The sequence below is a fragment of the Dama dama genome, chromosome 20, assembly GCF_033118175.1.
Source record: "Dama dama isolate Ldn47 chromosome 20, ASM3311817v1, whole genome shotgun sequence".
Classification (NCBI taxonomy): Eukaryota; Metazoa; Chordata; class Mammalia; order Artiodactyla; family Cervidae; genus Dama; species Dama dama.
Genome location: NC_083700.1, coordinates 89,684,649 through 89,712,077, shown reverse-complemented (window position 1 = coordinate 89,712,077; position 27,429 = coordinate 89,684,649). Strand labels below are relative to the sequence as shown.

General features: G+C 51.1%; 1 protein-coding gene across 2 annotated transcripts in view; it reads right to left on the bottom strand.

Annotated features, from left to right (window-relative positions):
• GLIS1 (GLIS family zinc finger 1) overlaps nt 1-27,429 on the bottom strand; it is a 239,751-nt gene that overhangs the window by 67,700 nt on the left and 144,622 nt on the right. For both annotated transcript variants that reach the window (XM_061120031.1, XM_061120032.1), the window contains 2 exons: nt 25,496-25,673; nt 16,426-17,308 (listed from right to left, as the gene is read on the bottom strand). In XM_061120031.1, the coding sequence (XP_060976014.1) occupies nt 16,426-17,308; nt 25,496-25,673 (1,061 nt within the window). The remainder of the gene's footprint in view (nt 1-16,425; nt 17,309-25,495; nt 25,674-27,429) is intronic.

Sequence of the window (27,429 nt, the reverse complement as noted above, 5' to 3'; positions counted from 1 at the left end):
CACCACTGGGATCCAGGCTTCACCGTCTTACCTCCTGGTCCACATTAGGGCCCTTTCTCACCTCTGCCAAGATGCTATTCTGATCCGCCTACCCTAGGACCAGGCTGACAGATCCTCCTTCTACTAGGGCCCCATCACCCCTGAACACTCCTCAAAGCATGCATCAGACTGTGGCCCTCTCCTTTTGAAGATCTGCAAAGTCCACAAGGCTATGAGCTGCCTGAGCAAGGGGCTGAGTCTGCCCCAAGTAACAGACTAACCCACGGTGTCTGTAGAGAGAAGCCACTTGCCATAGAAGTCAGGACTCACTGAGTGATCACGGTCAAGTCATTCCTTTTTCTGGCTGTGCTGAGTCTTCACTGTGGTACGTGGGCTTCTCTTGCTGCAGCACACGGGTTCTTTAGCTATGGCCCGCAGGCTTCTGCCAAGCCGTGGCGTGTGGGCTCTGCAGTTTGCAGCAGGAGGGCTCCAGAGTGCACATGTTCAATAGTTACAGTGCGAGGGCTTGGCTGCCCCGTGGCATGTGGGATCTCAGTCCCCCGACCAGGGATCAAACCCATGCCCCCTGCAGTGGAAGCACGGCGTCCTAACCACTGGACCACCAGGGAAGTCCCAAATCACTTAACTTCTCTGAGCCTCAGCTTCCTCATCTACACAGTGAGATTAACGATAGCTGCTTCAGAGGGCTGCTGCATGGGAAGATTGAGAATAAAACATACACTATGGAACATGGGTGAGGTTCCTTCATTTCCAGTACCTACTTGGCCCTGGCTTTTCTCAAGGAATATTAGCAAAGTTAACTGTGAAAACAAGATCTGTGGCTTTGTTCAGTGGTTCTGATCATCATTCATGGTTTGGACAGCCTTCCTCTAGCAATCAGCTCATGTGACTCTCACTGTGGCCTCACAAAGGTTTGATATCCATACAAAACTGGCCCCAAGACACAAGCTGGTTGCTCTGCTTCCTTTACCAGAAAAGAAGAAGTCTACAATTCAACAACTTGCCTTCATTGCCATGGCTTCCAGGAAGCTCCGCTAAATGTAGGATTTAATTGCAGTAGCTACGTGAGTTTAGGTTTTTCATGTATTTATGTTCTTTTCTTTCATCTATGTTGATTTAACAGAATCTAGATCTTTTGTAGTGAATACCCAAGAATTGTTAATGAAAGACAAGCACTCAATGATCAGGAATACAATGGACTAGAAGAGAAGGAGACAGCATAGAAGACCACAGCAGGATTTCTTGGGGTTTTCTCCAGTCATTCCTCTTCACAGAGGATGTAACTGACTCCCAGGGAAGAGGAGGGGAGGCAAGGCCTGGACTGCACCACAAGTGCTCCCAGCCTCTGCAGGCCTTGGTCTTGTCCACCAGGCACTGCACGCACAGTACACATAGTGCAGAATACATTTAGGAACCCATGAAAATGTTTGAATTTAATTTATAATCAGAAGACCCAAGGAATTTTAGGTCAAAGAAAAAGGCTTCCCAGGTGGCTCAGCAGTAAAGAATCTGCCTACTGACACAGGAGACGCGGGTTTGATCCCTGAGTCAAGAAGATCCCCTGGAGGAGGAAATGGCAACTCACTCCAGTATTCTTGCCTAGGTAATCCCGTGGACAGAGGAGCCTGGTGGGCTGCGGTCCATAGGGTCACAAAGAGTCAGACACAACTTTGCAACTAAACCACCACCACAAACACTAGGTCAAATAAAATGTTTTACTACATAATATTAATATGTTGTCTTGAAACCAATGCCATCATAAAATACAGTTTTTAGTACTTTTTATGGAAGAAGAGGCTGAAGCCAAAAGTGCTGGGGTCAGCACCTGTCTTGAGGAGGTCTGGCTCACTTTACGCATCTCACCAATGAGTCCAGGAAGCTCCAATTTCCCACCTGCTGACTCCCCAGGAACCTAGGCCTCCTGCATGCTTCCCTCTCTGACAGGATTCAAAGGGAGAGTTTCATGAAGATTCCAGTGGGAAGTGGGGTTTGCCAGGTGAATCTAATTTATACCCACAGTAACCACCTCAGACAGCTCCTGAAAGGCTGAATCTACTGCCTGGCTGTGTGTGTGTTGGGGGGGGGGGGGTCCCCTGGCTGAGTTTGCCAACCAGTTGTCAGGACAAACCTTTCTGGGCTCACAATGTGAAGACGATTAAAGGGCTGGCGCTTCAAAAGCACGAGCCTCAAACTTCCTGACAGAGGTGTTGACTGTGGGCGGCAGACCCTCTGTTCCTCTTGCCACAGGACCACACCTAGTCTTCCCCCAGCTTCCCAGGGTAAACAGAACTGACCCGACAGACACCACCATCACACCGGGGCATAAGCGGAAGTGGAACTCAGAGGAGAGGGGCAACAGGTGATGCCTTCCCTGGGCATCACCACTGACCTGTGACCCTGGGCATCACCACTGACCCACTGAGTGACCCTGGGTATCACCACTGACCTGTGATTCTGAGCATCACCAATGACCCACCGAGTGACTCTGGGTATCACTACTGACCTGTGACCCTGAGCATCACTGCTGACCTGTGACCCTGGGCATCACCACTGACCTGAGTGTGACCGTGGGTATCACCACTGACCTGTGCATGACCCTAGGCATCACCGCTGACCTGTATGTGACACTGAGCATCACTGCTGACCTGTGACCCTGGGCATCATTGCTGACCCACCGAGTGACCCTGGGCATCACTGCTGACCTGTGCGTGACCCTGAGCATCACCGCTGACCTGTGCACGACCTTGGGCATCACCACTGACCCACCAAGTGACCCTGGGCATCACCACTGATGTGAGACCCTGGGCATCACTGCTGACCTGTGTTTGACCCTGGGCATCACTGCTGACCTGTGTTTGACCCTGAGCATCACTGCTGACCTGTGCATGACCTTGGGCATCAACACTGACCCACCAAGTGATCCTGGGCATCACTGCTGACCTGCCATGTGACCCTTTGCTGGTCACCCTGCCTCATCAGGTCCCAGTGTCCTCTTTGGGACGATGGGGCAATGGTTGTCATGAGGATGATATGGGGTGATGGGCGGTAAACCACTTGCAGCAGATGAGGCAGGATTATCGCTCCAACTAAACAGACAAGGAAACTGAGATCAGAACAAGAAAACAGTTTGCCTGACCAACATCATGGTGAATAAGGGATCACAGTTGGACTCCAGAAGCCTTGAAGGTAGGGTCCAGCTCTTTCTGAGGAGTGGTTATGCCTTCTGCTTCCCTGGATTAGAATCCCAGCTCCACAACTCTCACTGGCTGTGGGACCTCCCTACATTCTCTCTCCTGCCCTGTGCACACAGTCACGGCCACAGCAGCCTCCATCCTGACCTGTTCTCTCACCTGTCCCCAGGACTAGAGGCCCAGAGAGCTGGCCCCGAAACCCTCCCTTCCTCTGACCCTCCACACACCTCTCCTAGCCTGTGAGGTCACTATCTCCCTGCACAAGAAGCCAGGGAAGGGGGGGTCCAAGGATGCCTTGGGCTTGTGATGCTGATTCTTGATACAGCAAACCCCATCCCCTCAACCACTGTGGGTTAAGTGGAAGGATCCAAGTGAAGTCCAGATTAGGTGGGACTGTTCTTGAGGAGTCGCAGTCACTAATTAAGATGACAGCCATTCTTTGGGCTGAGATCATTTGAAAATTGAGAATGATCACTCATGCTCGATTACAGAAAAAAACTCTGATACAGACGATATCCTGGAGCAGTGGTTGGCTGGGTGTTGGACTCCCAGCACTAAACATCTCTGAGTCTCAGTATGCTTGTCCATAAAATGGGACCGTAATGCCAACATCAAAAAATTCACTGAGAAAACAAAGGGCTTAAGCTGTTTTCTGGAGGAGAGCACATTCCTTAAAAATGCCACTTTCCCTCCTTCCTCACACTTTAAAGTAGCTGCTTTGGGGTAGTTTAATCATTTCCTCTGCTGCATTCTTGGCTGTAATAGTCCTTTTGTTGTCAATTAATGCAAAATTGTACTCTTGCTCTATCTCTGGGCCCATGGTCATAAAAACGAGATCTGTGGAGACTGAATTAATGATAAACAGCTGCAGCTGCAGCAGCTAACTACAGAGCTTCTACTCCGTGAAGGGCTTGATGGTAAATTTCTCTCCAAGCCTCAGAAACCAAGTAGGAACGTGGACAAGAACACCTCCTCTTTAGGCCTCAGTGTCCAAATCCACAGACAGGATTGAGTCAGATGGTTTCTAAGCCCTTGCCTGGGTCTGACACTCCATGAGGTAGATCACTTGGGGTGCAGACTTCCCTTTATCCTGGGGATAATATTGCAGGTTAATTTTAATATTGCAGATTAAGGAGGGAAGGAAATCAGGGCAGGGATTGGGGTGGGAGGAGTGAACTAACACGTGCTGAGCACCATCCGTGCACCGGGTGTTGTGCTGGGCTCTCTGGGCACACTACCCATCCAGCCTAACCCAGACATGCCCCTTTGACAGCAACCTATGCAGTCCTCACCACGACCCTATGAGTTTGTTGCAAAAACACTCATTTTACAGGACAAGGCTCCTGGCTCTCCACCTAGGCCCTTCCCAGAATTCTCCATCACTTCTGTCCCACTGAGTTAAACCCTCTGCCTTTGCACTCAATCCCATTCATTCAGCAAATTGCTGTCCATCACCTATGGTTCGAGGCCTTGGAAATGCAACAGGGAACAAAATATAAAAAGATCTGGACTGCATGGAGTTTACAATTAAGAGGAGGGAACAGGTCAGAGACAAACACATAATGTTGGATAGTATGAAGGGCAGAGAATGACTGAAGATATTACATTAGACAGGTGGTCAGGGAAGGTCTCCTGGAGGAGGTGACCTGGACTTCAGTGAAAGCTTCCATGGGCCTAAGTGAAAGGGAGGCAGGGCTGGAACAAGAGAATCCTGGGCAGAGTGAAGAGCCACACAGAGCCTGAAGTGGAAATGAACTTGGAAGTGTGAGGAACAGCAGGGAGCCCATGTGGCCGGAGCAGAGCAGGTGTAGAAGGAACTGAGGTCGGACAGCTCACAGGGGCCATACCTGCCCCTTTCTTGTCCTCTACTTCCTTCCTCTTCCTGAGGGCCCTGCCAGGAATGTTGAAAGGTAACTAAGCTCAAAGGATCTTAGGGATCTTGGATCCAAACCTTCCATCTTATTGATGACAAATCAGAGTCCCAAAGGGTCTGGTGGCTTTTCCAGAGCCACAAGACTGTTTGATGCAAAGCTGGGGAGGGAACCAAGCTCTGCACCCCAGGCCCACACTGTCTCACCCAGAATGGTGGAGCTGGGATCAGGAAACCTAAGGATTGGAACTGCTCAAAGTCCTTGTCACACACGTGAAGAAACTGAGTCCCAAGGCCAGGTGGCTACATGTGCATGAAGAAGGTAAGGGGTCAGGGTGGGCAGAGGAGCTGCAGACTCATGTTGGCGCTCACCTAGGTGGGCATTTGCACAAGCCAGGCTTCCTCTGGGACCAACACCCACAGCAATCAACCATCATACTTTTCTAATGTACTTAAGGAGCTGTGATGTCTGAAACCCACCACTGGTTGCAGCCTCCCTGGAGCCTTCTGGCCAGGGCTGGCTGAACTGGATCCTGCCAGGAGGGATCCATGTGGACTGCACAAGCTTCCAGCCATCCCCTCTGTGTAACCTCCAGCGGGCCATCTCCCACCATAGGCCTCAAGTCCCTGTCTATCAAACAGTGCTGTAGAGCTCGGGAATAGCATCAGAGGAGATGCCCTGGGCGGGGGGCGGGGGGTTCTTCCCCAGTGCAAACACAATACAAGCCGGCATTCTCCAGAATCCTGGGAGGCAGTGGTAGTACAGACAGAGGCAACACAAGTCAACTTTCAACATGGCACATAGTAGGTACTCCATAGACACTGTGCTGGGAAGCAAGGGAGTTGAGCTTTGGTTCTTTTGCTCTGTGATCTCCATGAGCCAAACCCTCTCTACAGACCTCAGTCTCCATACCAGCAGACAGCAAAAGTACGAATCAGCACACAGCAAGAAGCATTCAGACTTGTGACCTCCATGAGGCCACCTCCTCTTGCCCTGGATGCCTGGGGAGAAGAAATGAGAGCAGGGAGTGAGGCTGGAATCTTGGGAAAGTACTAGAGGCACAGCAGACTCTTCCTGGGGCCAAACTCCCTTGTTTTCCAACTGCTATCACGTTCACTGGCAACTAAACCTGGTCAGAAAGGACCCCATAGGCCAAACTGACTCCCCAAACAAGGGGTTCAGCAGATTTTGTGGTTAAATTGCGGTGCAGAAGGCAAGTGTGGGGAGTGGGAAGATGATGGAGCATGGAACCAGGGGCAGGAGGTGAGTCCCAGATGTGACACCTGGCCAGAAAGCTTCCCCACTGTGGATTTCAACAAGGCCATTATAACAGAAGGGTCCTGTCACTGCCCTAAGCATTCCTTGAGCATAGGAGCTACCTATCCAAACTTCACCCCAGGGCCTGGTCATGCCCTGGAAGCTGCAAATGTTCCTTTTAGCTGAAAAACCCTATGCTTTCTGTCTCAGTCCAACAGAGAGGATGGTGGATGGTCCATCAGCTGAACACGCACTGGGTACTCCTCCATGACAGCAGAGACCACCATTCCTAAGAAATGCACAGCCCAGGACTCCCATGATCTCACAGAGCTCTCTGCTCTATGTCCCCAACATGGCTGATTATCAAGGGAGGCTGGGGCAGTGGGGGTACATGAGGAGGCCAGAGCAGGCGGCCACCTCCCAGCCATTTGGAAATCGCCACTCGCAAGGCTGTGAGTCTCAGTGATGGGCTCTCATCTGATCATTACCCACGTCAGAAGAATGCATCTTGAGGAGGCAGTGCCTCACGAGTCAGCGCGGTAATCACTTACAGACCCAGAGGCCCAACTCCTGGCAGTGGAAGAAGATTTATTGTGGGGATGGATGGAAAACAAAGAACAGTTGTGCAAACTTTACGGAGCCACATTATGGGAAATGCCTTTCCCATTTCCCACTGGTAAATGTTCTGGATGCCGTTTCTAAAGGAGGACTGAGCTCTGGTACCCAATCAGGTACAGACACTGTGCCCGGCTTCCTGAGCTGAGCTGAGTTAGTGCCCAGCTCGCTGAGCTGGCTCGTGGTGCCCAGGCCTTGACTGGCAGCCAGGCTCCACTCTCTGCTCTAGTGGACCCAGGGAAGAAGGCTCCTTCCTGGGCCTCTCTGTCCTCATCTGCCTACTGCTGTTCCCCCTCAGATGCTCCCGCAACACGACCAATATTCTAAGTGGCAATGCCGATTGTGTCACTCTCCTGCTCAGCACCCTCTCACCACTCCGGGTAGAGTCCGAGCTCTTCATACAGGACCTCAAGGTCTTTTAGGGCCAACTTCAGCTACCATTTCTGCTCCCAGCCCCCATGCACAGAACACACTTCAAATACAAGAGGCTACCTATGTTCCCCCCAAGGGTCAAGACCGTCACATCTTTTGTGTCGCTGCTCCCTTTCTGTGAAATGCTTTCTCTGATGATCTGCATCTGGGAAGCCCCCACTCTCCCTCCAAAGCCTAGCTCTCATGACCTCCTGGGGGATGACTTTCCCCCCCCTCTGTGTCTCTGCAGCATTTGGTTAATGCACTCAGCACTGGACCATTCCTCATTTGATGCTGCACCCACTGCTCCTAGCACCTCACCTGGCACTGTAAATTGAAAGCCACTCAGTCGTGTCTGACTCTTTGCAACCCCATGGGCTACACAGTCCATGGAATTCTCCAGGCCAGGAATACTGGAGTGGGTAGTCTTTCCCTTCTCCAGGGAATCTTCCCAACCCAGGGATCGAACCCAGGTCTTATGCATTGCAGGCGGATTCTTTACCAGCTGAGCCACAAGGGAAGCCCTGGTGCAGTGAGGGCATCAATAAAACTGTGTTGAGAAGCCAGCAGTGGTGTGGGGCAGCAAGGAGGCAGGGGGAGAGACAACACAGCTGAGCCCAAGGCACTCTCCTGACAGAGGAAAATAGGTAAGCTGAGTGTCCTGGGTCATGGAGGTGACTGAGGCTACAGAGGGGTGGTGTGGTTCATCACTCACTTAACAGATGAGGTCCATCACTGTAGCAGGCCAAGTGAGGCGCAGGAGGTCGGCTCAGATAACCCATCTGCCATCAGCGGAGACAGAGCCTATTAATGCTCAATCATGAAGTTTAACATTTCCAGGATGTCCCTCTTAGAAAACATGTTCTGGACACTTTCTTCAAGTCACTGTTGATTTTATCTGACTTTCTCATGCCAATAAGAGAATCATTTCAATTCCACTTACATTAAATTCAAAAGCTTTTTCTCTTTTTATTATTTTAAATTCAATTCAGAGGGCTGTGTTTTTTTATCCTTAATTTTTTTCATATTCCATAAAGCAGTGCTGACTTCACAAAACTTGGCCAGTGTTCCTATACCCTCCGGTCCGGTGCTCCCAGGAATTCTCATCTCTCCGAGAGCTCGGGTTTGATGACTCAAAAAAAAAAAAAAAAAAGAATAACAAGCGCTCCTGTTCTCAAGCATGAAGCATGGAGTATTTTGCCAGGAGGCATGAGGTAAGCGCTCCATACACATGATCTCATTTAATTCTCACAACACTCTCCCTTTTACACAGACAGGAAACTGAGGCTCAGAGAGGCCACGTGACTTGTTTGAGGTCTCACTGTTGGTTAAGGGGCAGAATGGGGATTTGAACTCCAACAGTTATCGTTTATGTTTAGCCATTGGTCCTTCCTGACTCACCAATTCCTGACTCAGGCTTCAAATAAGATGGGGGGTGGGGAGTTGGGGATGGAGATGAGGTAGGGCTGGGGATGGAGGAGTGCACGGGGGTAGCAGCGGGGGGACAGACGTGGAAAGGAGAGGGGTGGGCATGGGGGGCTGTGGAGCAGAGGAGGAGGAGGGCAGAAGAGCTTCACACAGAGGCCTAAAGGCACTGCATCTGGGAAGCATGCGGCCAACGGGCTCTGTGTGGTTGGAGCACCCAGCTGGAAGGGACAGGCCTAGGAGGGTGGCTGTGTACTCCGGGCCTGGCTGTGGGCAGGAGCACTGGACTGGGAGTTGGGGACTCAACTTGATACCCTCTGCAGGGCCCTCTGCAGTTTTCAAAGCATAGGACTCCACTCCTCAGAGACTCTTCTGGGTGAGCGTCACAAGTCCCATTTAACAGATGCATTAGCGGAGGCTCAGGAGTGAAGTAACTTGTCCAAGTTTGCACAGTCAGTAAGCAGCAGAGTGGGGATGAGTCTTCTTCCTCTCCTCTTTTCCAGGCAAGTCTTTTCCATCTGTGGCCTCAGTTTCCCCCTCTATACAGTGATGAGTAGAACCCCTCAGGGCTCTGAGTTGTTCCCAAGGCTAGAGTTTCCAGAAAGCCTCTCCTTACGAAGGCCCCTGAGCTTAAGTTTTAAAAACTGGGGAAGAGAGGAAGGCATCCAGTGTAAGCCAAAATCTATGGAACTGGAACCTTGACTTGAGAGGGGAAAGGGCAGGAGCATCTGCTGAGCCCCAAGAAACACAGAATGCCAGGCATTAATCCCATTTCACAGATCAGGAAACTGAGGCTCAGCATAGCCAAGTGACCCATCCAAAGCCACATCCATGCCCAAGCTGGAACTTAAGACAGCCTCTTCTGTTCCTCTGGGGACACTCAGGACTGCATGACCGCTTTACATTTTAGACCCTCCCTCTTTTCGTATCCTAATGCAAACCGCCCAGAGCAGTCAGATCACGTGCTGTGCTTACTGTGTGACAGGCACTGCACAAGCATCTGTGTACAGTCCCTCACTGAAGCCTCACAACAGTCCTATTCTCTACACTTTACAGGTAAGAAAGCAGGCTCACAAAAGTCAAGTTAGATGCATACAATCACAGGCTGACAGGTAGCAAAACCAGGTTTAAAATTAAGGCTTCCCTACAGGAGAATTTCAAGCATCAGATTAGGAGTGGCTGTGACCATCTTTAAAGGTCCCTCCAATCTTGCAACTTTATAGGAAACTGCTCTGGAGGACAGTGTCCAGGCAACTTCACACAGCTTCGGAGCACAGAGGTGAGATGACCACCCCAGCAAAGCCTTGGGAATAGGCTCAGCATCTCTGCCTCCAAGGCCAGGCGAGGTGCCAAAGAGATACTCACACCAGGAGCACTGTTATAAATGGGGCAACGCCTGCTGGGAGAACAGGAGGCACAGAGAGAAGGGGAGCTGAGGAGGGGACACTGGACTGGGTTGTGCAGGATGGTTAGGAGTTTGCGGGGCTTCCCAGGCAGCACTAGTAGTGAAGAACCTGCCTGCCAATGCAGGAGACGTAAGAGATATGGGTTCAACCCCTGGGTTGGGAGGATCCCCTGAAGGAGGGCATGGCAACCCACTCCAGTATACTTGCCTAGAGACTCCCAAGGACAGAGAAGCCTGGCAGGCTACAGTCCACAGGGTGTCAAAGAGTCGGACATGACTGAAGCAACTTAGCCAGGCACGCACAGGCTGGAAAAGGTATCCCATACAGAGGTACCAGCAAAAGCCAAGACCCAAAGGATGGACCTCAGTAAGGGCTGTTAACAAGTGCACAGTGTTAACTTGAGGACTGCATTTGCTCAGAAAGTTTTCCCTACCCAGACCCTCTCATTCCCCACCCTCAGGACGAGGCAAGGCTCAGGCACATTTCCAAAGTGGGTGGGTTTGGTGACCAGATCTGGCTGGACCAGCTTGGCCTCTATGGGCTCACGTACAGCAGGCTCCTCCAGGGCAAGGGGTTTAAATCATGCTTAATTTTACAGCCTTTTAATCTCACCAGAAACCCCAGCCTCCAGAAAGGGAGACTATTTTCAGGTGACAATGATTTTTAACATGGTGAAATGTCTTATTCTTCATCCCATGAGTGTTCTCTAATACAGAACAAAAGACCCATCACGTTGGCAGGGCAGGGACCTGCAGGCTCTTAAGATGATGGGCCAAGGCTTGGGAAAACTAGTTAAACGCAGGTGTCTATCTGCTTTCCTGCTCCATCAAGGCTCCGTGGGGCCAAGTTGACTCTGATTCCCTTCTGTAAACCCACTGCCCACCAGGGCCTGGCACATGGGGGGCACTCAACATCAGCTTGCCGAGTGAGTTTCACATCCAGATGTTTTCCCAACATGCGTAAACAGATGACGACTCTCTGCTTGGGAAATGGCTTGGGGTCATGGCTAGTGCGCAGTCTCTGGAGTCAGGCTGAGACCTGGATTCAAATTTGATCCCACAATGCAGCTGGGACCTGAACTTAAGCATGAACTGGACTAGCCTTTCCGCATCTGTAAAATGGGGATAATTCCAGTCTCCAGGAATGTTCTGAGGGCTGAGACCACGCATGTATGGAAGCCCTAAATACTGAAAAATCACCCAGTGAGTATTTCAATAATGTTCCCATCCTGCTTTGACTGACTCTGACAAGCAGCCAGGCTGAAAACTGCAGCTCCTGGCTCTTCTCCCACCCTCACTCGTCCAGCAGTTAAGACCACAGGATTAAAGGGTAGAATCCTTCCCCTGGTGCTAGAAGTCTCGCATCACGTCCTCTCTAGACTCCTGACTCCTGGCACACAGGAGAGGTGTCCCTCCAGCAAAGCAAGTGTTTCAGGGGGTGAATTTTCCTTCATTGGAGGGTCACTTTCCCAACTTTTGGTGACCAGTCGCATCAGGAAGCCCCCTGCCCACTGAAGTTGCCCCATCTGCTGTGCGATCCTGGATCCCCACTCTCTCAGGGCCTGTCTTCCCCATGCCTTCTCTCTACATGATGAGGATGGATTGGTAAAGCTGCCTACTCAGTCATTTCAAACTCCTGGATAATTCCCTGGGATGAGCCAGAGATGCTGAGATGAGTCAGGGCTGTCAGCTGGCCAGGAATGTGGCCCCCCACCGGGCTGGTCTCAGGACACAGGGGGGCAGGGACAGATGCTCTGGACCCCACACGCTGTGATATGAGCAGCACTGAGGATTCTACTCTGCTGAAGGGAGAGTCTGGGCAAAGGTGGTAGCCTATGGAATGGTCCAGGCAGCGGCACCAGGTGATACAGAGCAGATACCTTGCGTCTTTGAACTGACATTACCTTAGCGAGGGCAAGGTAATCCATAGTTGGACATAGCTTGTCTCAGAATAAACTAGGTCTCTCCTTCCTCAGGACTTCCTATGAGATATGATCCCAGACCCCCAGTCAAGCCTCTTTCTCATGTACATCCCTGGTCCCAGGTCCAACATTGAGGACAGTCTGGAGGGGGCGAGGGATGAGGACCAATGGTCAATGCGGCTGCAGCTGCCAGAGGAACCCAGGCAGGATGTAAGTCCAGACTCGAGGCTGCAGCTGTGCGTCAAGACTGGGAGGGCAGGGACCAGAGCCTCCTCCCTGTGGCTCTGCCCCGGCTCCCCCTTCTAACTCCAGTCACCCTGAGTAGCCATCTGTCTGGCACCGAGCAGAGGCTCTCCGTCACTGGCAGACACCTGGCCACAAGGCCACCAGCACATGTGACAGTCCTGCCCGCCCCACCAACAGTGGAGGCTGCCGCATTCAGCCGACCTCCAGTCCGGGCTCCACTCCTGCCCGGCTCTTTTGAGCCTCAGGTTCCTCATTGGTAAAAGAGCCATCAACGACCCTGTCCTAACTCCTAGGGCTACTGTATGAATCTCTTCAGATGCTCCGTGTGAAGAGTATGCCTGAGGAAGATGAGAATTAACTAAGCACTTCCCTATGTCACCTCTTTCAATCCTAATAGCAACAGCCCTAAAAGGTAGGTAATATTATCACTCCATTTTACAACTGAGTACGATTCAGAGAGGTTAAGTCACCTGCCTAAGGTCACACAGCCGGTAAGCAGCAGGGCCCCAGGTCAGTGTGACTCTAGATTTGTGCTTTCACCTGCCTTTCACACCTTTCATGCTGTGCTCACAGCTTTGGTCAAGCTCTTCACAAAAGTCAGGAATTGTTGTCATGATTATTTCATAAAACCTAAGGTTATGAGAGATTCTCCTCGTTCACTTCTGCCTGTCTTTTTTTCAACGTGGAAAAAAGCAAACTCATAGTCTGCTAATTTCTGCAGTCTCAGACAATCAGAATTCCAACCGTCTGGGAGAGCCAATCTAAGAAAGCAAGAAATTAATCTTTTCAAAGTTAACGTCTTGGAGGCGTCGCGTCAGTATTTGGGTTGGACGTAACCTTGCTATCGTAACGCAGATGAAACCCCAAATTTAATAAGGCTAAGACAACTCTGACAACGTAAGAAACATAACAGGATATTGCAAAGAGATTAGGGAGCTTCCTCTGGACTGCGCGGATGGGCCGTGGAGAGGGCAGGGTGGGGGGCGGGTGGTGCGCCCGGGGAAGGAGGGTGCACAGCGGCGAAGCGAGTCCCTGGTCTCTGGCCGGGCCTGAGGATGAACAGCCTGGGCAGAGGGGAGCTAGCCTCCTCCAGGCACCTCCAGGCCCGCCTGGTGCGGGAGCAGAGGCTCTGCAGGCTAAATGTGAACCAGCTGCAAGGACGAGGACTGGAGTGTTACAGTTGGACAGGGCGGGGAAGGCTTACCTCATGAAAGAACTGTGGAAACGGCTGCTGGAAAGATAATAAAAGGATTAACTGCTATTTTAGTGGGCCATTTACTCTTCAATCAAAGTGTCTCATCTATTTCCTGTTCTCTGGAGGCTCCGGGTCCAAAATTCCTTTGTCTATTACAGCACATGGTAGCAGAGGCCTGTCATGAGAAATTAATAATTTTACAGGGAAGGGAGATTTTATTGATCTGGGTGCGGGCTAGAGCCCGCCCCTTCCCCTGGGTTACCTACTTCACTGGTCTCTCTGGAATAGGCAGCATGCCCACAGCATGCAGGGTAGAGCTCAGAGATTCTGCTACCATTTTCAGAGGATGGCACCCGGCAGGGCCAGCCCTGGCCCTGGACCCAGGACCCCAGAGAACAATCAGCTTAACAGGGGAAGATGCACACAAACAGGAGCATTACAGTTCAGAAAGATGAGAGTTCAACTTCCACTCCCATGGTTACTAGCTGTGTAACCTTAAAAGTGAGGTGAAAGTCACTGGGTGGTGTCCAACTCTTTATGACTCCATGGACTGCAGTCCATGGGATTTTCCAGGCCAGAATACTGGAGTGGGTAGTCGTTCCCTTCTCCAGGGGATCTTCCCAACCCAGAGATCAAACCCAGGTCTCCCTCATTGCCAAGCAGATTCTTTACCGGCTGAGCCACAAGGGGGCAAGTTATTTTCATCATTTTTATTAGTGTTACTAGCAAGATTATTAGCCTCTATTATTGTTGTCATTATGATTTGTCTCTAACTATGGGACCTGGGGCAAATTATACAATCTCTCTGAGCCTCAGTTCCCTCATCTTTAAAATGGGGATAAATAGTATCTGCCCCATAGGGTTGCTGTGAGGACCATAGGGAGCATGAGGACCACAGGCTTAGAATAGCTCCTGCACACAGTCAGCACTCAGGAGCTGGGCTTGCTGGTCTTACTACCGTAATCCTAAACCCCCTAAGAGGTAAGATGAAGTGTTCTCACAGCAGCAGGTGGAAGGCCAGCTAGGCCCTACGGAACTTCCACTTCTTCAACTGCAAAAATCCTTGGCAACCCCAGGTAAATATAGACATGGCTTGAACATCACCTGCTCAATGAAGCCCGTTGAGGTTTCTCCTCCCTGGGTGGATGCAGACTCCATCTCAGAGCCTGTCACTCACCTCCCTCCCATCAACTCTACATGGGAGCCCAAGAAAAGTGTCATGCCAGGATTCAAGTCAGGCAGCCCCCACAAGAGCCTTGCAGATACCAGTGAGGTCACCCCCAGAGAGAAGACGTGAAAGAGAACTGCAGCTCAGTGGCTGTCAACTGCAGGATCTCGGAGAGAGACGGGGACCGTGTGTGGTCCAGGACCCCTGCCTTGTGATGTTCTCTGGACAACTTCTTCCAGAAAGGGGCATACCCTCTTACAAGTCACTTGTCACAACACCCCAAATGAACAGGGCCATCACCAAGAATCAGCCTGGCCACCAGCTCTCCCTCCAGCACACTCTCAGCCCAAAGACACACAATACAGTCCACTTCTCAGCCTGCTCATTCCAGCCTCTCCCCACGATCCCAGCATGCCAACCACCCTACTTTCACTTTTTGGCAGAGGCTGTCCCCTGCCCCTCACCTGTCTACAGAGTGAATTCCTTCTCATCCTCAAGACATAACCTCCTTGAAGTTACATAAGCTGGTCCAGTGGGTGTCCAAGTCATAAGCAGATGGGCCCCAGGGGTGAACAGCTGGTCCCAGGAGGATGGAGTTTATGCTGCTGGTTGTCGATGCTCCTCGCCCCCCTCCCTGGCCCTGCAAATGCTGCCCGGCGCTTTGAGCAAGAACAGAGAGAGGTCCACCTCTCCCCTAGTTGCACCTCTTCCCAGACTGAGCTCTCCATGAGGCAGGGGAGGGCCCGGAGACAGTGAGTGCATACAAGTGTTGGAAGAACTCAACTTTGGCTATGACGCTGGCCCTATAGATGAGGCACAGTGCTTCCTTCCTCTGCCTCTTCCAAGCCCCAATAGTTGGGAAAACAGAGCTGGGACTTGGTACCTCCATTGGCCCTACCACTCCCAGGCAGGCACCTGTCCTGGTGAGCTGGCGGGGTCTTAGGAGTGGCTTGGCTAAAGATATCAGAGACTAAGACGACATTCCTACCTGATACAGATTTCCACCACAGTGAGAGCAGCACGTGAAAATGACCAGTCAGAAGGGCTGGAGGCCTCAGTGCCTACAGTTAATGTGTGTGTGTGTGTGTGTGTGTGTGTGTGTGTGTGTGTGTGTGTATGTGTGTGTATGTGTGTGTCTGCAAGCCGAGGCATGTCCCTGGAAACCTTAGTCTCCACCTCAGCCAGAACACCGCAGGTGCTATCCAGGGCCTTACCTGCTAACCAGAGGTCTCACCCCAAAGCCTGCCCTGGGCACCCACAGCTCTCAAGCCTGATGCCTATGAGGACCCAGTGCTCTGTGGACGAAATCAAGCCTGCGACTCCAAGTGAAGAGCCAGAGCCGGGGCAGGCATAGTCCCCATGACTCACCTGGCCATCAGTAGGTGGGACACTGAACATTTGTGTGTAAGAGAGAAGGTCAGCTGAGCTGCTTTGACCCCAGATCACACGTGTCACCACCTGAACAGGTGCGTGTGACACCAGACCATAGAGGGTGGAGAAGGGGGTACCTGGTGAGTCCGAGGAGCCCTCCGCCAAGGTGCCCAGTGAATGGGGCACTGACCACTGTGACCGGTGGCCACATCTACAGGATTGGTCCTTCCCTCTTCAAGCAAGGTGACCCCGGCCAGACCCCAGGGGAGGCGCCCAGGCAGAGCTCTCCCAGGGCAGTGAGCTGGGTGCAGCACTGTGGGGGCAAACCCGGAGGCCGTGGGAACTCACCATGCACTTGTTGGGCTTCTCACCCGAGTGCACCCTCATGTGGATGAGCAGCTTGTAGCGGGCGTTGAAGGGCTTGTAGCGACGCACACAGCCTGCCCAGAAGCAGGTGAAGTCCTCGCCCTTGCGCTGGTCGATGTGGCTCTTCTCGATGTGCCGCACCAGCTCCTCCTGCTGCTCGTAGGCTGCGCAGCAGTCCACCCAACGGCACGCCTGCCGCCCAGCCAGCCCCCTGCCCGCCAGGCCCAGCCCCAGGCCTCCAAGGCCCGGGCCAGGAGGCAGCTGAGACAGGGGGTAGGGGGGCGGCAGGCCCTGCTGGTGAGGCCCGAAGAGCTCTGAGAACTCGTCCGCGGGCTCCTGCTTCAGGAAGCCGGCCTTCCGGCAGGCTTCAAGCCGCAAGCTGCCCTCGTGGCTCTCGGTGGATGCAGAGCTGGGCCGGGCCCGCTTGGGAGGGCCCCCCGTGTCTCCCGGCAGAGGGGTGCTCCGGAGTCCATTGACACAGGTAACCAGGGCTGTCTGGGAGGAGCGGATGATGGAGGTGATGTCGGAAGCAGCGCAGGGCGAGACGGAGACCGAGGAGGTGGGGGGCAGCCCCAAGAGGCAGCAGCGCTTCAGGCCCCCCTCCGGGAGGTGGGCCTCAGGTGGGGGTCCCAGGCCCGAGCTGGGTTCGCTGCCCAGAAGGTAGCAGGAAGGTGCGGGGTTGGCAAGGCCTCGGCCCGGGAGGTCCATGTCTGTGTGCAGGCCTGTGGCTGATGGAGCGCGGCAGTGGGCGGATGGGGGTGCGCGAGCTTCCGTCATGGCCCGGTAGTCAGGCAGGGATTCCTGCTTGATGTGCTGTGTGGCTGGGAGGCCACCATTCACATAGGTGGCCTGGGGCCTGGGGGACCTGGAAGACAGTGCAGAGGGGGCATGAGAGGGCGGGCACTCCACAGTAGGGGGAGCCGGGCAGGGGACAGCGGGAAGCCTGAGGACAGATGGAGGCGGAGAAGCCCAGAGCAGGGGAGGAAGGCTGACGGCTGGCAGCAGAGAGATGAGGACTGGTGGTCCAGTGAGCAGGAAAGAGTATGGAGCAAGAAGGGGAGAGAGAAGAGGAGGGGGCTGGGGAGATGTTCAAGAGAGGCATGAGGTCTGAAAACATGAATGTGTGGAGGAAGATGCCAGTAAGGCGCACATTTTATCCTTTTATTATATCCAGACTACCCTCTCCAGACCAAGCGCCATCTGTCCTGCCTCTGAGGCCTTCCTGGGTCTGCCCTGTCCCCCTGCCCATGACCTTTTAGTGAGTTCTGGAGGAAGAAGGCTGAGAATGGTTGACTGAGGGACACCAGGTCCAGTTGGTTTTAAATGCTGCTTACTTGTCCCTTAAATCTCTCTTAATTCTTGTAAGCATTCTTAATTTCTAAAAATGTGATGCTTTGCCCCCAAGCAATCTGTTTTTCCACTGTGAACATCAGTGGGTAGGGGTTTCAATCACAGTCACAGTGAGGGGGTCATCCCAGGAAAAACGGAAGAAAACTTTCTTTGGGGGGAATGTTCCAGAATGTCAAGCCAGTGAGTGCACGAAATGCCACTCTGGGGAGAAGCCGTGGGAAGGCAGGCCAAGTGGGACAGTGGGAAATCTAGGTTAACTTCTCTTAACCCTCAGGTCTCTCTCTCTTTTTTAAAAAAAAAAATATATTTATTTATTTATTTATTTGGCCCCGCTGAGTCTTAATAGCAGCACGCAGGATCTTCTATCTTCATGGCAGCATGCAGGATCTAATTTCCTGACCAAGGATCGAACCTGGGTCTCCTGCATTTTGGGAGCATGGAGTGTTAGCCACAGGACCACTAGGGAACTCCCAACCCTCAGGTCTCAAGTTGAGACCTGGGACCAGGCTCAGCCACACCCTGCTGTGCAGACCTTGGCAAGATGCTCTGGGCCTCTCCCTGCACCCCGACACTGAATGGCTCTCCTGGGGGTAAGGATGATGATGGGCAGGGCCCAGCTGGTCAAGATGCTGTCATCATCACACAGTACACGCCTTCCTAGAGAGGGCCTCTCCCAAATGCAGGACAAGTTTGTGCAGAGACAAGTTTGTGCAGGACAAGTTTGTGACAGGGCCTGCCGGTCATCAGAGGATTCTGAGAAGGGGAGACACCAGCAAAGTGACACTGGACTCGGGGCCAGAGAAGCCCCAGCAGCTGGCTGGGCAGAATAAGGGGCCTCCTGACGTGCCCAAAGCCTGACCCCACACGCCCTTGTACCTTTCCCCAGCCAAGCCTCAGTTTCCTCACCCGTGAAAGGGTGCTGCCAGGAAGGGAGGAAGCAGGTGCTGTGACAGCCCTCTGGGAAGAGGACGGCAGGGTGAAGGGGGCCACCAGCACGGCCATTATTACCGCCATCATCCTGGGGCTCTTTGGAGCCAGGGGTGGTGGGGTCATCACCTGTCCCTCTGCTGCCCAACGCGGCCCGGCAGCCCCATCCTCTCCCTCCCGGGGTCCCTGCAGCTCTGGCATCCTCAGCTCCAGCCTTGAGATGGCAGAGCGGAGATAGGACAGGAGAGAAGGAAAGTCAGAGCCCTCAGACATCACTGGCTCCAACACCATTGCTACCAAGAGGGCCGGGGGCTCACAGCAGCCACAAGCAGCAAACCAGTGACAGGGCTGGGACCAGAGCCTAGGTTCCCCTTCCCTCCCAGCGTGTGGACTTCCCATGTGCAGAACCTAACCTGGAGTGCTCCCTGGATGGGAGGCTGGGGAAAGGGCTCTTCTGTTCAGTTCTCAATTACACTTGAACAAGTCTCTGCCTCACTTCACCAGAGGCCTCTCTTCCTTCCCAGGAACTCTGCTGTCCAGAGCATGGTCACCAGGTGGAATCAGAGGGAGCAAACACATAGCCCCAATCTCTAGGGCTGGGGACTCTGGGCCCACCATTGCCAGGAAAAGCTCTGAGTAGCTTAAAGATAAGATCTGAAGTTGTGACTTTGTGGAGCTTAAAAAAAATAGTGCTCTTGGCGTGGTCATGATCCTGGATCTGGCGAAGGTGGGCATGGGTGGGGAAGGGCAGCCAGATGAGCATCTGTTTGGAGCAATCGCTTTAAAAACAGACCGTTTATAAAATCGATGCCAGCGGGAATTTGCTGTGTGATGCAGGGAGCCCAACCTGGTGCTCTGTGACAGCCTAGAGGGGTGGGATGGGGTGGGAGGTGGAAGGGAGGTTCAAGAGGGAGTGGACATATGTATGCCTACGACCGATTCATGTTGGTGTATGGCAGAAACCAACACAGCATTGTAAAACAACTATCCTCCAATTAAAAATAAATAAATTAGAAAATCATAAAGCCAGGTTAAAGCAACCAACACTAGGAGAAGAGAAGAGCTGTGTTGTTCTGTGACTGAGTTACCTGAATTTGTGGTTTAGTTGCTAAGTCATGCCTGAATCTTTCGTGAGCCCATGGGCTATGGCCCACCAGGCTCCTCTGTCCATGGGATTCTCCAGGCGGCAAGAACAGTGGAGTGAGTTGCCATGTCCTCCTCCAAGGGATCATCCCAACGCAGGGATCAAACCCACATCTCCTGCACTGCAGGTGGATTCTTGACCACTGAGCCACTAGGGAAGCTAGCTACCTGAATAATCAACAGCAAAACCTTGACTGGCATCAGGCAGGGAAGGGTCAGCTCAGGCCCCAGCGTCTCCTGGCTCTGCATGCCAGCTAAGGCAGCCCCTCTCCTCGCCCTTGCTGTCCCTGTGAGGCCAGGCAGCCGTTCTGGCCCTGCTCTGCTGCAGAGGCCTGTCACCCCAGGCAATTCCCATCGCAATCTCTAGAAACTGTGAGCACAGGTCCCTAGAAAGAAGGAACAACCCCAGCCGCTTTCCCAGTGGCCGTCTCATGAACCCCAACAATACAACGACGCACATATCTGCGGACGGTATGGCCAAATTCTTCAAGGGACACTACCATCTATTTGACTTAGGAATGAAGCAATGTGCCCAGCCCTCAGAGGCAGACAGTGAGAGCAGGAATTTGAACCCGATCTGTTTGAATCAGAGGGAGCAGCATGAATGGAGAGACCCCAAGACACAAGGCAATCCAGTGGGAGGGAGAGGGCACAGGATGCAACTGGGTGTGGGGTGGGGCCTGGGGGCTCTTTTTCTTCAGGAAAATGAGGACGTTTGGAAGAGCCAGATGAGCAGCAGAAGCAGCAGCGACTCAGACTGATGCTGGTGTAGGGTCCTGGGTACAGACTCTGCTATGCTCTGACAAATGACATCCAAAATAACAAATGATGTTTCTGATCATCTCTACCAAAAAAAAAAAAAAAAAAAAGGGAGGGGGGAATTCTACTTCCTAAGCTGTGACTAGGTTAGTATAGTTTCTTCCATAAGATAGAAGAAATTTCACTGAGCAAACTAGATGCTGCCAGGGGAGCCTCAGTGAACAATCAAGCAGAGGAATGCATTTGACTGTCGCTAAACAATGCACAGATCAAAGTCTAAAAGATGCTTGCTTACTCCTCGTCAGGTACTTAAACGTGTCCCCTTAAAATTCATAGTTTGAAGTCCTAACTCCCACTGTGACTGGATTTGGAGGTAGGACCTTTAGGGAGATAATTAAGGTTAAATGTGGAAATAGGGCAAGGCCCTGATCCAACGGGACTGGAGTCCTTGTAAGAAGACAAGACACCAGAGGTGTACACACCAAGAAAACACCCCGTGAGGACACAGGGAAGCAAGAAGGCGGCCATCTGCAAGCCAAGGAGAGAGCCCTCCGGAGAAACCAAACCTGCAGACACCCTGATCTTGGACCTCCAGAACTGTGAGGAAACAAATGTCTGTTCTTTAAGCCACCCAATCGGAAGGGTTTTGTTATGGCAGCCCAAGCAGACGAGCCACTGTTATTCAGTTACTAAGTCACGTTCGTTCAACTCTTTGCAACCCCATGAACTATAGCACACCCGGCTTCACTGTCCCTCACCATCCCCCAGAGTTTGCTCAAACACATGTCCATTGAGTCAGTGATGCCATCCAACCATTTCATCCCCTGTTGCCTGCTTCTCCTCTTGCCCTCAACCTTTGCCAGCATCAAGGTCTTTTCCAGTGAGTCAGCTCTTCTCATCAGGTGGGAAATACTGGAGCTTCAGGTTCAGCATCAGTCATTCCAATGAATATTCAGGACTGGTTTCCTTTAGAATTGACTGATTCGATCCCCCTGCAGTCCAATGGACTCTCATGAGTCTCCTCTAGCACACAGTTTGAAAGCTTCAGTTCTTCAGCGCTCAGCCATCTTTTATGGTCCAATTCTCACATCTGTACATAACTACTGGAAAAACCATAGCTTTGACAATATGGACCTTTGTGAGCAAAGTGATGTCTCTGCTTTTTAATACGCTGACTAGGTTTATCCTAACTTTCCTTCCAAGGAGCAAGTGTTTTTTTAATTTCATGACTGCAGTCACTGTCTGCAGTGATTTTGAAACCCAAGAAAATAAAATCTGTCACTGCTTCCACTTCCCCCATCTATCTGCCATGAAGTGATGGGACTTGATGCCATGACCTTAGTTTTATGAATGTTGAGCTTTAAACCAGCTTTTTCACTCTCTTTCACTTTCATCAAGAGGCTCTTTAGTTCCTCTTCACTTTCTGCCATTTGGGTAGTATCATCTGCTTATCTGAGGTTATTGATATTTCTCACAGTAATCTTGATTCCAGTTTGTGCTTCACCCAGCCCAGCATTTCACATGATGTACCCTTCATAGAAGTTAAATAAGCAGGGTGACAATACACAGCCTTGATGTACTCCTTTCTCAACTTTGAACCAGTCTATTGTTCTATGTCCAATTCTAACTGTTGCTTCTTGACCTGTATACAGGTTTCTCAGGAGACAGGTAAGGCTGTCTGGTATTCCCATCTCTAAGAATTTTCCACAGTTTGTTGTGATCCACACAGTTAAAGGCTTTCGTGCAGTCAATGAAACAGAAGTGGATGTTTTTCTGGAATTCCCTTGGTTTCTCTATGATCCAACAAATGTTGGCAATTTGATCTCTGGTTCCTGTGCCTTTTCTAAACCCAGCTTGTACATCTGGAAGTTCTCAGTTCATGTACTGCTGAAGCCTAGCTTGAAAGATTTTGAACATTATCTTGCTAGCATGTGAAATGAGTGCAATTGTGTGGTAGTTCGAACATTCTTTGGCATTGCCTTTCTTTGGGGTTGGAATGAAAACCGACCTTTTCTTTATCCTGTGACCACTGCTGAGTTTTCCAAATTTGCTGGCATACTGACTGAAGCACTTTAACAGGATCATCTCTTAGGGTTTTTAATAACTCAACTGGAATTCCATCACCTCCACTAGCTTTGTTCGTAGTAATGCTTCCTAAGGCCTACTTGACTTCACACTCCAGGATATCTGGCTATAGGTGAGTGACCACATCATCGTGGTTATCTGGGATATTAAGACCTTTTTTGTACAGTTTTTCTGTGTTTTCTTGCCACCTCTTCTTAACCTCTTCTACTTCTGTTGCATCCTCACTGTTTCTGTCCTTTTATTGTGCCCATCTTTGCATAAAATGTTTCCTTGGTATCTCCAATTTTCTTGAAGAGCTCTCTAGTCTTTCCCATTCTATTGTTTTCCTCTATTTCTTTGCATTGTTCAGTTAAGAAGTCTTTCTTAACTATAAGGCTTTCCCTGTTATTCTCTGGACTCTGTATTTAGTTGAATATTGAATATATCTTTCTTTTTCTCCCTTACCTTTACTTCTCTTCTTTTCTCAACTATTTGTAAAGCCTCTCAAACAACCACTTTGCCTTCTTGCTTTTCTTTTTCTTTGGGATGGTTCTGGCCACTGCCTCCTATACAATGTTATAAACCTCCGCCCATAGTTCTTCTGGCACCCTGTCTGCCAGACTAATCCTTCAAATCTATTCATCACCTCCACTGTATAATCATAAGGGGTATGATTTAGGTCATACCTGAATAGTACAGTGTTTTTCCCTACTTTCTTCTATTCAAGCCTGAATTTTGTGATAAGGAGCTCTTGATCTGAGCCATAGTCAGTTCCAGGTCTTGTTTTTGCAGACTGTATGGAGCTTCTCCATCTTCAGGTGCAAAGAATATAATCAATCTAATTTCAGTATTCACCATCTGGTGATGTCCATGTGCAGAGCTGTCTCTTGTATTGTTGGAAGAAAGTGTTTGCTATGACCAGTGTGTTCTCTTGACAAAACTCTGTTAGCCTTTGCCTGATTCGTTTTTTATTCCAAGGCCAAACTTGCCTGTTACCACCGGGAACTCTTGACTTCCTACTTTTGCATTCCAATACCCTATGATGAAAAGGTTATCTTTTTTTGGTGTCAGTTCTAGAAGGTCTTGTAGGTCTTCACACGGTCCGTCAACTTCAGCTTTTTCAGCATTAGTTGTTGAGGCATGGACTTGTATTACTTGTATTACTTGATGTTGAATGGTTTGCCTTGGAAACAAAATGAGATCATTCTGTCATTTTTGAGATTGCATCCAAGTACTGCATTGTGGACCCTTCTGTTGTCTAGGAGAGGTACTCCACTTCTTCTAAGGAATTCTTACCCACAGTAGTAGATGTAATGGTCATCTGAATTAAATTTGTCTGTTGTCATCCATTTTAGTTCACTGATTCCTAAGATACCAATGTTCACTCTTGCCACCTCCTGCTTAGCTACGTTCAATTTACCTTGATTCATGGATGTAACATTCCAGGTTCCTGCTCAGTACTGTTCTTTACAGCGTCAGACTTCACCTTCACTACTAGACACATCCACAACTGAGCATCATTTCCACTTTGCCCCAGCTGCTTCATTCTTTCTGGAGCTATTAGTAATTGCCCTCCACTCTTCCCCAGTAGCGTATTGGACAACTTCTGACCTGAGGTGGGTGGGGGTGGCTCATCTTCTGATGTCGTATCTTTTGCCTTTTCATACTGTTCATGGGGTTCTGGCAGCAAGAATACTGGAGTGGTTTGCCATTCCCTCCTCCAGTGGATCACGCTGTGTCAGAACTCTTCTTACCCACCCATCTTGAGTGGCTCTGCAGGCATGGTCCATAGCTTCACTGAGTTACACAAGCAGATTAATACACTGATGTAAATCAGAGGTCTTACTGATATCAAAGAAAGCCACAGAGAGTCTATAGTCTCAAAGAAAAATGGTTCCATGTGGGAAGAATAAGCCCCCTGCTAACTAGGACTCTCTCCCATCATGAAGCTCTCACTGAAAAGTAAACTCTGTTGGGGAGACCTTTACTTCCTTCACCAAGGCACCCCCACTCCCAGGATGAACCATGATGCCCAGCACAGAACTGGGGCTTGATAAATGATTGGTGAAGGAACCAACTATAAACAGGCGAGTGGGCCAGTTTTAGACTTTCTGATCAGTGAGACAGGCCCCAGGAGAGCAGCCCCAGGCAGTGGATGAAGGCCCTGGGGCTGAGTGGGTGGGTGCAGAGGCCTGCCTGGGGATGGTCTCTGCCTGTCAGCAAACTAGAGGGCATAGCAACAAAGTTGGGACCCTTGGAGAAGTCTCAGGAGGCGGCGTTCAGTCCCACATGCAATCTGACGTGAGTATCTCTTCAGAGGTACATGTCACTGGAAATGCGCCAGCATTGAATGATGGTTACGTGGCAGAGTTCTATGGGGCAACGGCTTCCTGGGGCAGGAGGAACTCCTGGGTGGAGGAACTCCTCTCCACTCTAGGAACGGTCCAGGGTTGGACACTACACTGTGCATGAACCCTGAGCTGGGGTCTCCCTCCCCAACTTCTCTACCATCCTCTGAATCTTATTCTTCCGAAATGACTAATTCTAACAGTAAGCTCAGCTTCGGCAATGGGGAAACCCACCTCAGTAAGATCATTCCTACGTCTCATGAGGCACTGCAGTGCTGACATATGGAACCTAGACCAGGCAGCTATCCACATGCCTCACGGGCTCCAGCTGGTCTCTAGCACTCCCATGCCTCAGTTTCCCTGTGTGTCCCATGAGCCAGGTGAGGTCTGGAGACCCTAGGTCTGTGGGGCCTAGGGACCGTCTAGAGAAGGCAGCTGATGCGTGGGGCTGGAGCGCGTACCTGCTGGGGTGGGGGAAATGCAGCAGCCTCTCGCAGGCGAGGGGGTGGCCCCGGGGTGGCGGGCTTCCTGTAGGGAGGAACAGGCCCTGGCGGCAGGTAGGGCCAGGTCCCTCGGCAAGGTCCAGATCCAGCAGACTCTTCTCTGAGCCTGGAGTGCAGTGGCCGTAGCTCCCGTTCACTATGCAGAGAGGGACAAGAGGAGACAAAGTGAGTGGGGATGGGCTGTAGAAGGTGTGGGTACAGGTCAGTCACTGGGGTACACATGGCACCGAGCCCCTTGAGCAATACTGCCCGAGTCTCTGCTGCACCAGGCACTGGGGACACCTATTAATTCCCATAATCACCAACGAGGTCTGTAATAAAATCCCCAGTTCTCAGATGCAGATGCTGAGCTCCAGTGGGTAACTGTTCATCTTCATACAAACACAGAACACTTACAACATACCAGACACTATTCCGGGTGCGGGAAACATGGTGGGCTAGACACATGCACTCCTGCCTCTTGGAGTTGACAATTTAGGATTCTGGCACTTATTTGACAACATGCATGGCCACAGTGGGGGCTGGGTGCCCAATGGGTGTGTGTCACTGACATTTATAGGTCAAAGAGGAGGTGCTCACTAAGCAGAATGTGTTCATGTTATCACCAAAGCTCAAAGCGCATTGTTCTCCAAATTGCATTACTCCACAGAGGCACAGTACACAGTTATTCACACCTCTCTATCTCCATGGTTCTTTGACGGGCTATCACAGGCCCTGCTGTGCCCAACTCCTGGATTTTTAAGGAGACAAACTGAGGTAGATATGCCTCAATTAGTCTTGAAATCTATGTGCATGCTCAGTCGTGTTCAACTGTTTACAGTCCCATGGACTGTAGTCTGCCAGGCTATTCTGTCTATGGGATTCCCCGGGCAAGACTACTGGAGTGGGTTGCCATTTCCTACTCCAGGGGATCATCCTGATCCAGAGACTGAACCTGCATCTTCTGCAGCTTCTGCATTGGCAGGTGGATTCTTTACCTCTCTGCCATCTGGGAAGCCCCTTGAAATCTACAGAAAGCCCTTAAAAACTATATAAAGTATAAACAAATGTTAGGCATGGTTGCTACATGTTCACTGCCCCCTCTGCATCTCAGTTTCCTCATTTACAGTGTGATGAGGGTTAATCCAAAGCCTGTCTTCCTGAACTTTCCACCCAGTCACTTGCCAGGGTTATGCTAACGAGGAAAGGGTATGGGCTTCAGGGCCTGGTGAGCCCCACGTGAGCCCCTCCTGCCCCCAACCAAGCCTGTGACTCAGACAAGTCCTTCCCCAAGGCTGAGTCCCCCTGTACAAAATAGGGACAGCCACCCAAGTTCTCCAGATATGTTGTCAGGTGTTGAGAGCCGAGGTGCAGAGCCCCCAGGCAAGCGTGGGTACCTAGTAAGAGGGATACCAGAAGTGGAAAGTGCTCTTAACATCAAACAGCACTCTGAAAAGTACAGAGTGTCTGATGGAGGTGATAAAACATTACTAACAGGCCCAAGGGGACTTTCCCAGTGGCTCAGGGGTAAAGAAATCCTCCTGCAATGCAGGAGATGTGGGTTCGATTTGTAGGTTGGACAGATCCTCTGGAGAAGGAAATGGCAACCCACTCCAGTATTCTTGACTGGGAAATTCCATGGACAAAGGAGACTGGAGGGCTACAATCCATGGGGGCACAAAAGAGTCAGACATGACTTAGTGACTAAACAACAAAAGGCCCAAGGACTGTCTGGGGACTGTCAACACTGAGCAAGATAAACCAGTAAGATGGGAAAAGAGCTGATATCAGTGCACAATTAGCCCGGAAGTGTAAGGACAAGAGAAGTGCCCTTTGCTGAGCAGTATGCGCAGGTCCTCACTCCCCTGCCTCATCGGGGCCTCCTGCTGCCCTTGCAAGGACAGATCAGGGTT